The sequence below is a fragment of the Amblyraja radiata genome, chromosome 39 (assembly GCF_010909765.2).
Source record: "Amblyraja radiata isolate CabotCenter1 chromosome 39, sAmbRad1.1.pri, whole genome shotgun sequence".
NCBI classification, from domain to species: Eukaryota; Metazoa; Chordata; class Chondrichthyes; order Rajiformes; family Rajidae; genus Amblyraja; species Amblyraja radiata.
Window position 1 is genome coordinate 6,645,541 of NC_045994.1, and position 15,466 is coordinate 6,661,006.

General features: G+C 46.6%; 1 protein-coding gene across 1 annotated transcript in view; it reads left to right on the forward strand.

Annotated features, from left to right (window-relative positions):
* Positions 1 to 1,609, forward strand: part of LOC116967402 (indoleamine 2,3-dioxygenase 2-like) — a 31,434-nt gene extending 29,825 nt beyond the window's left edge. The window contains exon 10 of the mRNA XM_033013923.1: positions 251 to 1,609. Coding sequence (XP_032869814.1) covers positions 251 to 633 — 383 coding nt within the window. The 3' untranslated portion in view covers positions 634 to 1,609. The remainder of the gene's footprint in view (positions 1 to 250) is intronic.
* The last annotated feature ends 13,857 nt before the right edge of the window (positions 1,610 to 15,466 follow it).

Genomic DNA, 15,466 nt, shown 5'->3' on the forward strand with positions numbered 1-15,466 from the left:
CTGTCATCATGCAAAGCAACAATTGTACAGTGCAAAATGAGAAGACGTTTCTCAGGGAATACCGGAGCATCGCACATAAAAACTTAACATTTCACGCATAAATAAAAACAATCCAGTTCCTGATAAAAAACAGTACGAATAGTTTAAAAAAAGTGCAGGTAGAAAAAGCAACAAGTAAAAAATTTTGTTTAAGTGTTTTTGATTAGATTTAACATTGACAATACTTGGTGTATTATGTTGTCATTGACAGCTGAATTCCTCCGAAGGATGAGGGATTATATGCCACCCCGGCACAAGGCGTTTATCCAAGCTATTGCGTTGGGCCCTTCTGCGCGGGAGTACGTCGCCAGCCACACCAGTGCCGGCCTCCGAGACGCTTACAACGCCTGCATCGCGGCCCTCGTGTGCCTCAGGAACCACCACATCACCGTGGTCACCCGCTACATCACCATCTTGGCGGCACGAGCCAAGGCGGAGAAGGCCAAGCTGGGGGCCGATCCTACAGATGTCCTCCAGAAGGCCTCGCCGTCCCTGGGAGAGAGGGGCACCGGCGGCTCGACCATCATGACTTTGCTGAAAAGCACACGGGACTCGACCAAAGAAGCGGCGATCGAGAACAGCGGACAGCTCTGATTACAGCGACCAAAGTCGGTCTCCATGAACTGTGAGGAGTCATTCACGGATAAAAACTCTATGTAAACGCTCAGTGCCGCGAACATGGACATAGAAAACACAAACTGCTGGTGAGATCCATCAACAGTCGAAAAAAATGAAACATAACAGCTACTTAAAGAGCTTGCAATCTTAACGTTGAGGTAGTTAGTTATAGTTAGTGTGATTACTTCTGAGTCTTCCAGTTGCCTTCATTCAATGTATGCAGGATTAGTTTAGTTTAGTTCAGTTTAGTTTATTGTCACGTGTAACAAGCTACAGTGAAAAGCTTTTTGTTGCGTGCTATCCAGTCAGCAGAAAGACAATACATGGTTACAATCGAGCGATTTGCAGCGTATAGATACATGATAAGGGAATAACGTTTTCGTGCAATGTAAAGTCACGGTGGCGCAGCGGTAGAGTTGCTGCCTTACAGCGCCGGAGGCCCGGGTTCGATCCCGACTACGGGCGCTGCCTGTACGTTCTCCCCGTGACCTGCGTGGGTTTTCTCCGAGATCTTCGGTTTCCTTACCGGTTTGTAAGTTAATTGGCATGATTAATTGGCTTGATTAAAAAAAAATTGTCCCTGGTGCACTGTTCGCAAGGTACAAGGTACAAGCCGATCAAGGAAAGTCCGTGGGTCAGCAAAGAGGTCGATGGAAGTTCAGGACTGCTCTCTGGTTGCGGCAGGATGATTAAGTTGCCTGATAACAGCCCAGGAAGAAATTGTCCCTGAGAATGCGATAGGTAAATCAAGTTCCAGTTGCCCCCACGCACCCCCGCTCAAGATCGCATAAATCTTTTGCGGCCATAACGATATTTCCATTTTCTTGGTCATCAGTGCGGTCTCCAATTTGTTCCGAACCTTTTCACACCTCTAGTTTCCCTCTCCCCATGACTTTCAGTCTGAAGAAGGGTCTCGACCCGAAACGTCACCCATTCCTTCTCTCCAGAAATGCTGCAGGTCCCGCTGAGTTACTCCAGCATTTTGTGTCGATCTTCCACTATCTTAGTTTAATTTATTGTCACGTGTGCTGTAGTACAGTGAAACGCTTATTGTTGCTTGCTATCCAGTCAGTGGAAAGACTTTACATGATTACAATTGAGGCGGCTACAGTGTGCAGATAAAGGATAAAGTGAATAACATATCGTGCAAGATAAAGCCCAGTAAAGTCCGATTAAAGATAGTCCAAGGGTCTACAATGAGGTAGATAGGAGGTCAGGACTGCTCTCTAGTTGGTGGTAGGATGGTTCAGTTGCCTGATAACAGCTGGGAAGAAACTGTCCCTGAATCTGGAGGTGTGCGTTTTCGCACTCCTGTACCTCTTGCCTGATGGGAGAGGGGAGAAGAGGGAGTGACGGGGGGAGACTTTGACGGACATTGCCTGGGCTGACGCACTATTCTGGGCCAACAGGGGAGGCGAGGGGGTATTAGATGGCAAAGGCTAAAGTCTCACCCACGGACCAACCTTTCGGCATCTTGTGATGGGACTCAGCTGTAAGCATGTAAATGGTCATGGGGCCGTCCCACTGCAGCGACCTAATTGGCGAGTTGAGAAGAGTTTGCCCTCGACTCATACTCGCAGCATGGTCGACAGGAGGTCTTCGTAACTCTCCTTCATGCTCGAGAGCAGTCCCCGAGTACTCGAGGCCTCAGCTAGATCGCGGCGTATTTTTCAACATGCTGAAAAATGCCCGCGGGTAAAAAAAGGTCGCCATGGAAAAATTGATGCTTTTGTTTTTACTCATAGGTTTAGTCATAGTAGGTCGTAGTAGGTCGGCATGTTAGTCGTAGGTAATCAAGGGTAGTCGAAGGTAGACGTAGATAGTCTTCAACAAAGTCGAAGGGAGGTCGAAGGAGATCAAAGGAGGTCGTCTTCACTCTCCACTATTCGGTGTCCAATTTTCCCGAAGTTAGTCGTAGCTAGTCGTTGCTAGTCGAAGCTAGTCTTCAACATAGTCAAAGGAGATCGAAGGAGGTCTTCTACATAGTCGAAGGAGGTCTTCAACATGACACTTTTTCAAACTCTCCTGAACTCTTCTAAACTCACCATTTCGGTCCCCGCAGTAGGATTTCGGTTTATCATTGTTGTGTGTACGGAGGTACAGTGAGTGAAAAGCTTTGTTTTGCATGTTAGCTAATCCAATCAGATATGCCAAGGCAGCATGGTGGCCCAGCGGTAGGGTTGATGCCTTACAGCACCAGAGACCCGAGTTCGATCCTGACCACAGGTGCTGTCTGTATGGAGTTTGTACGTTCTCCCTGTGACCGCGTGGGTTTTCACTGGGTGCTCCGGTTTCCTCCCACACTCCAAAGACGTGCAGGTTTGTAGGTTTTCAATTGGCTTGGTGGAATAGATGCAAATTGTCCCCAGTGTGTGGGATAGTGTTAGTGTATGGGGGTCGCTGGTCAGCACGGACTCGGTGGGCCGAAGGGCCTGTTTCTGAGCTGCATCTCTAAACTAAACTAAAGCATACATAAATACAATCAAGTCAAATAGATAGAGCAAAGGGGAAGATAGAGAGTGCAGAATATAGTTCTCAGCATTGTGACGCATCATTTCAAAGCCACACTGAACTGCCGTTAATTCATTCATTTAGCATATTTCATGTGTTCATGTTTCGTTGAGCTACTGGAGGCCATTCAGTCCTTCAAAGTACTGCTAGCAATTGTGTCCCACCATCTCTTCCTATGAAATGTTTCCCCTCTCACCTTAAGCCTTTGTCCTCTGATTCTCAATTCCCTTACTCTGGGCAAGAGACTCTACGCATTTACCCGATCCACACCTCTCATGATCTTATACAACTCTGTAAGATCACCCCTCATCCTCCTGTGCTCCAAGGAATAAAGTCCTAGCCTGCCCAACCTCTCCCTGTAGCTCTGGTCCTCGCAGCATCCTTGTAAATCTTCTCTGGATCTTTTCCCAGCTTGTCAACGTCTTTCCTGTAACATGGTTGAATGAAGGAAGTTCCCAAATTCCATGCTGGGGCAGACAGGAACAGAAATGTGGCTGTTGTGTGAGCTGCCGTCCTGAGGGGAATTCCTAACCCGCTGGAAACATTTCCCAGCCCGATTAAAACCAGTGTCCTGCACTTCCCATCCCACACTACAGTGGAAAAGCAACACAAATAAATAGGCAGAACATTTCTTAATGTCCAGGTTGAAACAGTTAATTGGCACGGTGGCACAGCGGTAGAGTGGCTGCCTTACAATGCCATAGACCCGGGTTCGATCCTGTCTAGGGGTGTTGTCTGTACGTTCTGTCTGTGACTGCCTGGGTTTACTCTGGGTGCTCCTGTTTCCTCCCACACTCCAAAGGCATGCAGGTTTGTAAGTTAATTGGCTAAGTTAAAATTGTAAATTGTCCCCAGTGTGTAGGATACTGCGAATGTCGGATATGATAGCGTACGGAGTGATCGCGGGTTGGCGTGGAACCAGTGGGTCGAAGAGTGTGTAAGAAAGAACTGCAGATGCTGGTAAAACTGAAGATAGACACAAACCTTTCTGTCCTCGCTCTCCTCCATTGTCAGAGCGAGGCTAAACGCAAATTGGAGGAACAGCATCTCATATTTCACTTGGGCAGCTTACAGCCCAGTGGTATGAATATCGATTTCTCTCACTTTGGGTAGCCCCGGCATTCCCTCTCTCTCTATCCCTCCCCCACCCAAGTCGCACCAGCTTCTCGTTTTCACCCAACAAACAGCGAACAATGTTTCCTTTATCATTGTTACTTTTTTGTATATCTTTCATCCGTTGTTCTTTATCTCTCCACATCATCGTCTATCTCTCTCGTTTCCCTTATCCCTAACCAGTCTGAAGAAGGGTCTCAACCCCGAAACGTCACCCATTCCTTCTCTCCAGAGATGCTGCCTGCCCCGCTGAGTTACTCCAGCTTTTTATGTCTATCTGCAGTGGGTCAAAGAGCCTGTTTCCACTCTGTCTCTAAAAGTCTAAAGAAGGTAAAATTATTTATTTAAGAGGCAGCACATCTTAGGATTCATGTTCCTGTGATCCCTCACTTTGAATGCAATCGTTTGAACAATCATTTTGTTGTCACCATGTAAAGGGCTCTAAGCGGTGTAGTCTGTCATGTGCAATAAAAGCAGAGCTTAAAGGCACGACATTTCATCTCAAATAAAGGAATTGTTATCAAAAGATTATTTCACCTGATTTGCTCTCAACTGTGCAGCATCTTCACTAATGAAAAACATTTTTATTGAATAAATCAAACTGGATTTAAAGAGGTCTTTAGAGGGATGTAAACTTCATGAGATTGGTCTCCAGAATTGCTCTTAAAATGAAATATTCATAATGTTCCCAGCTTCAAACAAATCACGCCATGATCCATCTATAGGAGAAACAAGCATCCACTCTGTTGTGTAGGAAGGAACTGCAGATGCTAGTTTACACCGAAGATAGACACACACTGCCAGAGTAACTCAGCGGGACAGCCCGAAGAAGGGCCTCGACCCAAAACGTCACCTATTCCTTCTATCCAGAGGTACTGCCTGTCCCGCTGAGTTACTCCAGCATTTTATGTCTATTAGCGGGACAGGCAGCATCTCTGGAGAGAAGGAATGGGTGACGTTTCGGGTCGAGACCCTTCTTCAGACTGAGAGTCGGGGAGAGGGAGTTTAGAGAAATGGATGGGTAAGGCGTGAAAATGACAGATCAAAGCAGATGGTGCTAAGGAAATGTAGAATGGTTCATTTTTGGCTGAGGGGAAGGAGACAACGTGGCATATAAACAGTAGCAGCGGGAGAAGATGTTGAAGAACTCTCATGGGAGAGAGGAGGAGAACTTCTTCAAAGTAGGCAGACCATGAAGAGATTTCGCAGTGGAGCTGACAAAATGAGTAGGAAGGAACTGCAGATGCTGGTTTCTCTCTTACACAGATGTTGTCTGCCGTGAAGAGTATTCCCAGCATTTTCTGTTATTATCAGAAGCATTGGTACATGTATGTAATTTGGGATGTTCATAAGAATGATCCCAGGAATGTACTCGCCGGAGATTAGAAAAACATCATTGAAACCTACCGAATAGTGAAAGGCTTAGATAGAATCGATGTGGAGAGGATCTTTCCACTAGTGGGAAAGTCTAGGACTAGAGGTTATAGCCTCAGAATTGAAGGACGTTCCTTTAGGAAGGAGATGAGGAGGAATTTCTTTAGTGGTGAATCTGGGGAATTCTTTGCCACAGAAGGCTGTGAATATTTTTAAGGCTGATATAGATTCTTGATTAGTATAGGTGTCAGTGGTTAAGGGGAGAAGGCAGGCGAATGGGGTTAAGTGGGAGAGATAGATCAGACTGAATGGTGGAGTAGACTTAATGGCCTAATTCTGCTCCAATCACTTATGACTTTATGACCCGTGGAGTTACTCCAACATTTTATTTTTTTAACTGTATTTGTTCAGTTAAACCTCTTTGTGATTAAACATGTCTTTGTTACTCGATCAAATACTTACGCATATGTCCATGAGTTCAGCTTTATCAGAAATCTCTTATGAATTTTCATGACTTAATTTCCAAGAAAACTCATTCTAATTACTCTGACTATTTGCTTTCAGTAAATCTCTATGGAATTTCCTTCACTTCCCAATTCTCATTAGTTTGTAATTGCAAACTCATTTTTAGAGCTATGGCTATCCAATCCATTTGGCATGTCGATGATCTCACTTTAGCTCCAGGGATTTCTACCAAGCACAGAAACAAGTCTTCTGGCTTACTGAGTCCATGCTGACCATCAACCACCCATTTCCAGGTGAGGCAGAGGTTCACTTGCACCTGCTCCAACCTCATTTACTGTATCCACTGTTCCAGGTGTGGACGGACTCCTGTATATCGGCGAGACCAAGCGCAGGCCCGGCGATCGTTTCGCTGAACACCTCCGCTCAGTCCGCTTAAACCTACCTGATCTCCCGGTTGCTAAACACTTTACCTCCCCCACCCATGCCCACACTGACCTTTCTGTCCTGGGCCTCCTCCACTGTCAGAGTGGGGCCCAGCGCAAATTGGAGGAACAGCACCTTATATTTTGCTTGGGCAGCTTACACCCAGTGGAACGAACATTGACTTCTCTAACTACAAGTAGCCCTTGCTTTAGAAACATTCGGCCCTTCAAGCCTGCACTGCCATTCAATATGATCGAGGCTGATCATCCAACTCAGTATCCTGTACCTCCCTTCTCTCCATACAAGGGCCACATCTAACTCCCTCTTAAATATAGCCAAAGAACTGGCCTCAACTACCTTCTGTGGCAGAGGATTCCACAGATTCACCACTCTCTGTGTGAAAAAAGTTTTTCTCATCTCGGTCCTAAAAGACTTCCCCCTTATCCTTAAACTGTGACCCCTTGTTCTGGACTTTCCCAACATCGGGAACAATCTTCCTGCATCTAGCCTCTTTCCCTCTCCATCCCCTTCCCCTTCCCAGTTCTACGACCAGTCTTACTGTCTCCGACTACATTATATCTCTGTACTGCCCTGACATCAGTCTGACGAAGGGTCTCGACCAGAAACGCCACCCATCCTTCCCTCCAGAGCTGCTGTTATCGAGTTAAACTTGTTTCCCCTTACAGACACTGGAAGGCAGTGCATCATTTGGCTAAAGTTATTATTAAGTAAGCAAAAACATTTGGTTTTTCTAAAAAATTAATGACCAAAGAATTGGTCAATAATTATTGTTTTTAAATTGATGACCAAAGAAAATTGGAATACATTAGTTTTGTTTAATGGGAGCTAAATGGCAATTTGGTTTCCATTTTCCCAACTAATTGGGAACGAAATCAAAAATGAAAAATGTAAGAAAGGGCGGCACGGTGGCGCAGCGGTAGAGTTACTGCCTTACAGTGCTTGCAGTGCCAGAGACCCACGTTCGGGCGCTGTCTGTACGGAGTTTGTACGTTCTCCCCGTGACCTGTGTGGTTTTTCTCCGAATTCTTCATTTTCCTCCCACACTCCAAAACCGTGCAGGTGTGTATGTAAATTGGCTTGGTAAATGTGAAAATTGCCCCCACTGTGTTAATATGTGGGGATCACTGGTCGGCACAGACCCGGAGGGCCGAAGGGCCTGTCTCCGCCCTGTATCCCTAAACTAAACTAAACTAAACTAAACCTGCATGCAAACAGTGAGGATTTCAAATGGCCTTCTGCCACGGCTCAACAGTATATCAGAGCACTGAATGTCCTTGAACTCAAATTAGTCCACTTTTATCACATCAAAGAAACCTGCCCCAGACAACATTTTATTTTTTTAACTCTGGGAGCAAATGCTCTGGCTGAGAGCCATCAGTAAGGTTCTCATGTGATTTATTTGCAGGGATTGATGCCTAGAACAAGTATGGCCTTCAGTCATAAATTCTGGGGAACCACAAAACTGCGGGTGGCAAGCTAAACTTCCCATATCATTTAATTAACGATTAGCTTAATCACTACTTTATATGTAATAGTGCATATATTTGTTTGTTTATGGGATGTTGTTGTCGCTGGCGACTGATCCTCCCTGAATGCCCTTGTGCTGTTGGAGGTATTTAAGAGTCAACCACTGCCCTACAGTGCTCACAGCGCCAGAGACCCCGGTTCGATCCCGACGACGGGTGCCATCTGTATGGAGTTTGTACGTTCTCCCCGTGACCTGCGTGGGTTTTCTCCGAGATCTTCAGTTTGCTCCCACACTCTAAAGACGTACAAGTTTGTAGGTTAATTGGCTTGGTATAAATGTAAAATAATTGTCCCTAGTGTGTGTAGGATAGTGTTAGTGTGTGCGGATCGCTGGTCGGTGTGGACTCGGTGAGTCGATGGGCCTGTTTCCGTGCTGTATCTCTAAACCAAACTAAGCAAAATTAAACCACGTCGATTTCGGTTTTGGCTTCGTTTTAGGTTTTTATTGTCACGTGCCCCGAAGTACAGGAAAAGCTTTGTCTTGAAGGCAACCCAATCAGATCAGATAATACTATACGTAAATACAATCAAGCCAAACTCAAGTCCAATAGGTAGAGCAAAGATACAGAGTGCAGAATAGTTCTCAGCATTGTAGCGTATCAGTTCCAGAGACAAAATCCAATGTCCGCAATGGGGTAGAGGTGAATCGGGCAGTACCCTAGCTTATGGAAGGACCGTTCACAAGCCTGATAAGTCAAGTCAAGTCAAGTTTAATTCGTCACTTACACATAAAGTGCAGTGAAATGAATTTGCCAGCAGGGGTACAATAAAAAAAAGAACAATTGAGACATTGAAAACGAGTACATCACTGGAGAAAAGGAATGGGTGACATTTCAGGTTGAGACCCTTTTTCAGACATCTTTCCTCCAGAGATGCTGCCTTCCCTGCTGAGGGGAGAGGGAAACGAGAGATATAGATATGATCAGCCATGATCATATTGAATGGCGGTGCAGGCTCGAAGGGCCGAATGGCCTACTCCTGCACCTAATTTCTATGTTTCTATAGACGGTGATATAGAGTGATATAGAACAAATGAATTAAAGATGTGCAAAAAGTGTTGATGATCAAAGAAGGATGGAGCTCTAATGCCCCTGTCCCACTTAGGAAACCTGAACGGAAACCTCTGGAGACTTTGCGCCCCACCCAAGGTTTCCGTGCAGTTCCGGGGCATTGCTGGTCACAGTTCCTTCTTACACATTCTTCCATGGGATGTTGAAATTGCCATCAAGTGCGTTGTCGTCTCCTCATGCCCATTTGCAATTTTACTATCCTTCTTGAACTTAGTAACGCTGGAAATTTGTAACTTTGTAACGTTGCGAATTTGTAACTTTGTAATCGCCCTTTATGGGCGACTATTTGCATACCTTGCGTGCGTGCAAGCAAAGAAAATCACTTTGACTTGTCACATGTGAAAATAAAACGTTCAGTTCAATTCTATTCAATTCAGTAAGTGTGCAGAAGACACCAAAATAGGTGTAACTAGATGGTGACCCAGTTCTGATAAGCGATTGTCGAAATGAAATGCTGACTCTGTGTCTTCCTCCACATAACTAAAAGATGTGGACATTGCGAAAGGGGGTAACGATACGATAGAACTTTATTCATCCCTGGAGGGAAGTTGTCCGGTAAGTCACAACACACAAGGTACATCAAAACTTGAAATTAAAATTCAATTAGGTTACCCAGGCCAAGATATACGTATCCCCCCCCCCGCCTCCCACCGATGTTGAGCGTCTACCACTCTCAACAATCAACGAATGTCGTGAAATGCTCCCCACCTATTGGCACAAGGGACTTCTTAACATCTTGTCCTGTGTACTTGATTCTGATAACCTGGATTCGTCCAGTGACTGCTGTGAAAGGACAGCTGACAACATGGGAAAGTCCACGTGACAGCTTGGAGAGACAGCTGACAGGAGGGAACAGACCCCACTGGGGCCGTCATGGGCTAGCTACCCATGACAGCAGTCCCCAATGCTGTTTCAGTTAGTTGGAGACACCCGCTAAATGCTACTAAAAGTAAACTAGAGAAAATACCCCTAGAGCCTGCGAGAGCGGGGGCACAAGATGGCTCACCGATTGATAACACTAAGGGGCAGAAAACGCTGGTGGGTGTTGTGTTCAGGCCACCTAACAGTAGTAGTGAAGTTGGAGATGGTATCAAACAGGAAAGCAGTTATAATGGGTGACTTCAATCTACATATAGATTGGGTGAATCAAATTGGCAGGGGTGCTGAGGAAGAGGATTTCTTGGAATGTATGCGGGATAGTTATCTAAATCAACATGTAGAGGAACCAACGAGAGAGCAGGCTATTTTAGACGGGGTATTGAGTAAGGTAGTGCATCCGTGGATAACAAGGGAAATCAGGGATAGTATCAAAGCGAAGTATGCTGCTTTTTCTGGCTAATTTGTAAGCATCATCCTTCGCTTTGATACTATCCCTGATTTCCCTTGTTATCCACGGATGCACTACCTTCCCTGATTTATTCTTTTGCCCAACTGGGATGAACAATTTTTGTAGTTCATCCATGCAGTCTTTAAATGTCTTCCATTGCATATCCACCGTCAACCCTTTTAGAATTAATTGCCAGTCAATCTTGGCCAATTCACGTCTCATACCTTCAAAGTTACCTTTCTTTAAGTTCAGAACCATTGTTTCTGAATTAACAATGTCACTCTCCATCCTAATGAAGAACTGAACCATATGGGATGTCAGGACTGTCTTATGAAGAAAGACTGGATAGACTTGGTTTATACTCTCTAGAATTTAGGAGATTGAGAGGGGATCTTATAGAAACTTATAAAATTCTTAAGGGGTTGGACAGGCTAGATGCAGGAAGATTGCTCCCGATGTTGGGGAAGTCCAGGACAAGGGGTCACAGCTTAAGGATAAGGGGGAAATCCTTTAAAACCGAGATGAGAAGAAATGTTTTCACACAGAGAGTGGTGAATCTCTGGAACTCTCTGCCACAGAGGGTAGTCGAGGCCAGTTCATTGGCTATATTTAAGAGGGAGTTAGATGTGGCCCTTGTGGCTAAGGGGATCAGAGGGTATGGAGAGAAGGCAGGTACGGGATACTGAGTTGGATGATCAGCCATGATCATATTGAATGGCTCGAAGGGCCGAATGGCAGGCTCGAAGGGCCGAATGGCCTACTCCTGCACCTAATTTCTATGTTTCTATGTTTCTATAACACGGTTACAGACCCAGGAACGGAAACGACTACGGACAAGGAGAGCATGGCACATGAGACATCCACAACAGCTACGGGACACAAAGTTCAGGTGTGCATTTGTGGTTGGGAGAAAATTACATCAGTGAAGGGCTTGAAGATCCACCAAGGGAAGAAAAAGTGCTTGAGAGAGCAGAGACATGGGCCTCGCATTGACCAGTACTTCTTACGAAGCAACCAGTCAAATCAGTCGAGTGAAGCACAGCGATGGGACTCAAACCAAAGTTCGCAGAGCATCAGCACCCATGTCACTGAAGAGGGTGATACAAGCACAGAAATGCCGGTGGAGGAGCCCACGCAACAACTACAAAGACCTCCATTGGAGGGAAAGATCAAAGGGCACAAATCTGGAGTGAAATGTCCCAAAGCTGTTGAAAAGAAAGCGTGGGAGACGGTCAACAGTGACCTTATACATATCTTGGAGCAACAAGCGGGCACAGCAGTGGAAAAGCTTGAAAGGATGGGCAACACAATCTACAGCTACGGAGAAGAACGGTTTGGGGTGAGTAAAGGGAGAGGTGGAAAGAAATTACCAACACCAATCAAGTCCAGCAGGCAGCAGGAGATCGAGAGGCTAATCAGAGAGAGGAGACAGTTGAAAAAGCAATGGAAAAAAGCAACTGACACAGAGAGAGAAGGTCTCATGCTACTCCAAGAGGACATCAAGAGCCGATTGGCAACCTTGCGAAAAGCAGAGAACTTGAGGAAACTTCGCAAGAAGAAAGAACACACAAGAACACGGTTCTACAAAGACCCTTTCAAGTTCATCAAAGATCTCTTCGCAAAGGAAAAAAGTGGAACTTTGAAAACATCAAAACGGGAATTGGAGGAACACCTGGAAAAGGCCCACCAAGACACGAAAAGGCATGAGCAGTTAGTCATCCCACATGACATCCCGCCTATTCAACCACCTGAATTCAACCTGGACACCAGCCCTCCAAGATGGAAAGAGGTAGAGAACACTGTCCGGCTAGCAAGAGCAGCATCAGCTCCAGGGCCAAATGGAGTACCATACAAGCTCTACAAGAACGCACCGGATGTGTTACGCTTTCTATGGAAGCTCATGAGTGTGGTGTGGAAGAAGCAAACAATACCTAAGGCGTGGCGAAGGGCCGGCGGCGTGCTAATACCTAAAGAAAAGGATGCGTCAGACATCAGTCAATATGTCTCCTCAACGTCGAGGGAAAAATCTTTTTCAGCATTGTATCACAAAGGCTGTCCACCTATCTGGTAACAAACAAGTACATTGATACATCTGTACAGAAAGCAGGAATTCCAGGATTTTCGGGCTGCTTGGAGCATACAAGCATGATCTGGCACCAGATCCAAGCAGCTAAGAAGGACAAGAGAGACCTACATGTGATCTTCCTAGATCTGGCCAATGCATTTGGTTCAGTTCCCCATGAACTCCTTTGGGAATCCTTTGCCTTTTTCCATGTACCAGAGCTCATCACCACACTGGTCAAGAGCTATTTCCAAGACCTGCAGCTGTGCTTCGCAACAGCTGACTTCAGTACAACATGGCAGCACTTGGAAGTAGGCATTATGGCAGGCTGCACAGTCTCACCCTTGGCCTTTACAATGGCCATGGAAGTCATCATCAGGGCCTCAAAATGGGCGGTGGGTGGTGAACGAACCAGGGCTGGGCTCCGTCTGCCACCCATCAGGGCATACATGGACGACATGACAACACTAAGCACTACTGCAGCATGCACCAAGCGGCTACTTGGAAAGCTGCAGGAGAACATCAAGTGGGCCCGAATGAAAATCAAACCAAGTAAATCTCGAAGCATCTCCATAGTCAAGGGGGTGCTTAGAGACACAAGGTTCTGCATCGGTGACGACCCAATACCAACAGTGTCTGAGCAGCCAGTTAAAAGCCTGGGCAGATGGTACAACGCAAGTCTCAAGGACAAAGAGCAGGTGCAACAACTAAGGCAAGAAATTGTCAACGGCCTGGAGAACATCAATCAGACCCTACTGCCTGGGAAACTGAAGCTCTGGTGCCTACAGTTTGGACTCCTTCCTCGGACAATGTGGCCACTGACCGTTTATGAAGCCCCAATAACAACTGTGGAGAAGATGGAGCGAACCATAACTTCATACGCGAAGAAATGGCTCGGGGTCCCACGATGTCTAACTAACATCGGCCTATATGGCAAAGGGGTCCTGGAACTACCTCTCACTAGTCTAACAGAGGAATACAAGTGTTCTAAAGTAAGACTCCAGATGACACTGAGGGACTCTAGAGACAAGACCATCAGTGCTGTTGCGCCGCCCCTAGTAACTGGCCGGAAGTGGACACCATCTGATGCAGTACAGCAAGCTTCATCAGCCCTGAGGCACAAAGACATCGTGGGGCAAGTCCAGCAGGGAAGAGGAGGCTTTGGCCTTACGACAAGTAAACCAACTTGGCGAAAGGCCACAACATCAGAGCGGAGGACATTGGTGGTCGAGGAGGCGCGGCGACAGGAGGAGGCCGCAAGAAGTGCAAAGGCGGTCTCTCTTGCCAAACAGGGGCAATGGATGCAGTGGGAAGGTGTGGAGCGGAGGAAGATCAGCTGGAAAGAACTATGGGAAATGGAAGCAAGCAAGATCAGCTTCATCATCAGAGCGACTTATGACGTGCTTCCATCACCAAAGAACCTCCATCAGTGGTACGGCGAGGATCCAACCTGTGCCCTCTGCCCAACTCCAGCGACCCTCAAACACATCATGGTAGGCTGCAAGACCAGCCTCACGCAAGGGAGATATACGTGGCGGCATAATCAGGTACTAAAAAGCCTGGCATCAGCCCTTGAGAACAGGCGGTGTGCGACCAACTCCTTGCCTCCGAGAGCAAGCAACCCCCCCCCCCCCCCCCCCCCCCAAGGGCAACAACCTTTGTCCGAGAAGGACAGAAAACATCTAAACATCCTTCCACCAGATCAGAAGAAGGAAACCTATGCAGGGCCCGTGACTGGAGGATGCTGGCGGACATCGGCCGACAACTAATTTTTCCACCTGAAATTGGTTCCACCAACCTCAGGCCAGACTTGGTGTTCTGGTCCCCTTCACAGAAGACTGCTTCATAGAGCTCACAGTTCCATGGGAGAACTCTGTTGAGGAGGCCTATGAGCGTAAGAAGCTGCGCTATGCAGAGCTTGCAGCAGAGGCAACGCAGCGTGGCTGGAACACCAAAGTCTATCCAGTTGAAGTGGGATGCAGAGGATTTGTTGCGTCATCTACCATCAGACTGCTGAAGGAGCTTGGAATCCACGGTCAGGCTCTGCGGAAGACCATAAGATCACTCTCAGAGGCGGCTGAAAGAAGCAGCCGGTGGATTTGGCTCAAGCGGAAAGACCCATGCTGGGCCCCAAGTACGTCAGGGTGAATCTTTGGGACGGTTTGACACGGGACACGCGCTGAAGGCTGATCATCCTGCAGCGGGCCGCCCTTGTGGAGGGTGTATAGTGTTAAAAGGCCGAAACACCCAGTGATGCAAGGGACACTACTGATGATGTGTCCTGTGCCCAACTGTCCTGAAGGTTACCCAGGCCAAGATATACGTATCCCCCCCCCGCCCCCCACCGATGTTGAGCGTCTACCACTCTCAACAATCAACGAATGTCGTGAAATGCTCCCCACCTATTGGCACAAGGGACTTCTTAACATCTTGTCCTGTGCACTTGATTCCTTCTTCCTCCACATAACTAAAAGATGTGGACATTGCGAAAGGGGGTAACGATACGATAGAACTTTATTCATCCCCGGAGGGAAGTTGTCCGGTAACAGTCACAACACACAAGGTACATCAAAACTTGAAATTAAAATTCAATTAAAAAGTGAAAAAAATAAAAAGACAAGCAACTGTTCTCTGGATGCTTTCAAGAGAGAGCTAGATAGGGCTCTTAACAAGAGTGGAGTCAGGCCAAAAAAAGGTCAAAGGTTATTTATTAGTCACATACACCTAGGTGTAGTGAAATGCTTCTTGCCAGTGCAGCACATAAAGAAAGAATACAGACATAACATTAATAAGAGATTAAACATAAAGAACATCCCCCCACAATGGCTCCCACCATGAGGGAAGGCACAAAGTCCAGTCCCCAACCCCAGTTCACCCATAGTCGGGCCCATTGAGGCCTCCACAGTTGCCTCTACG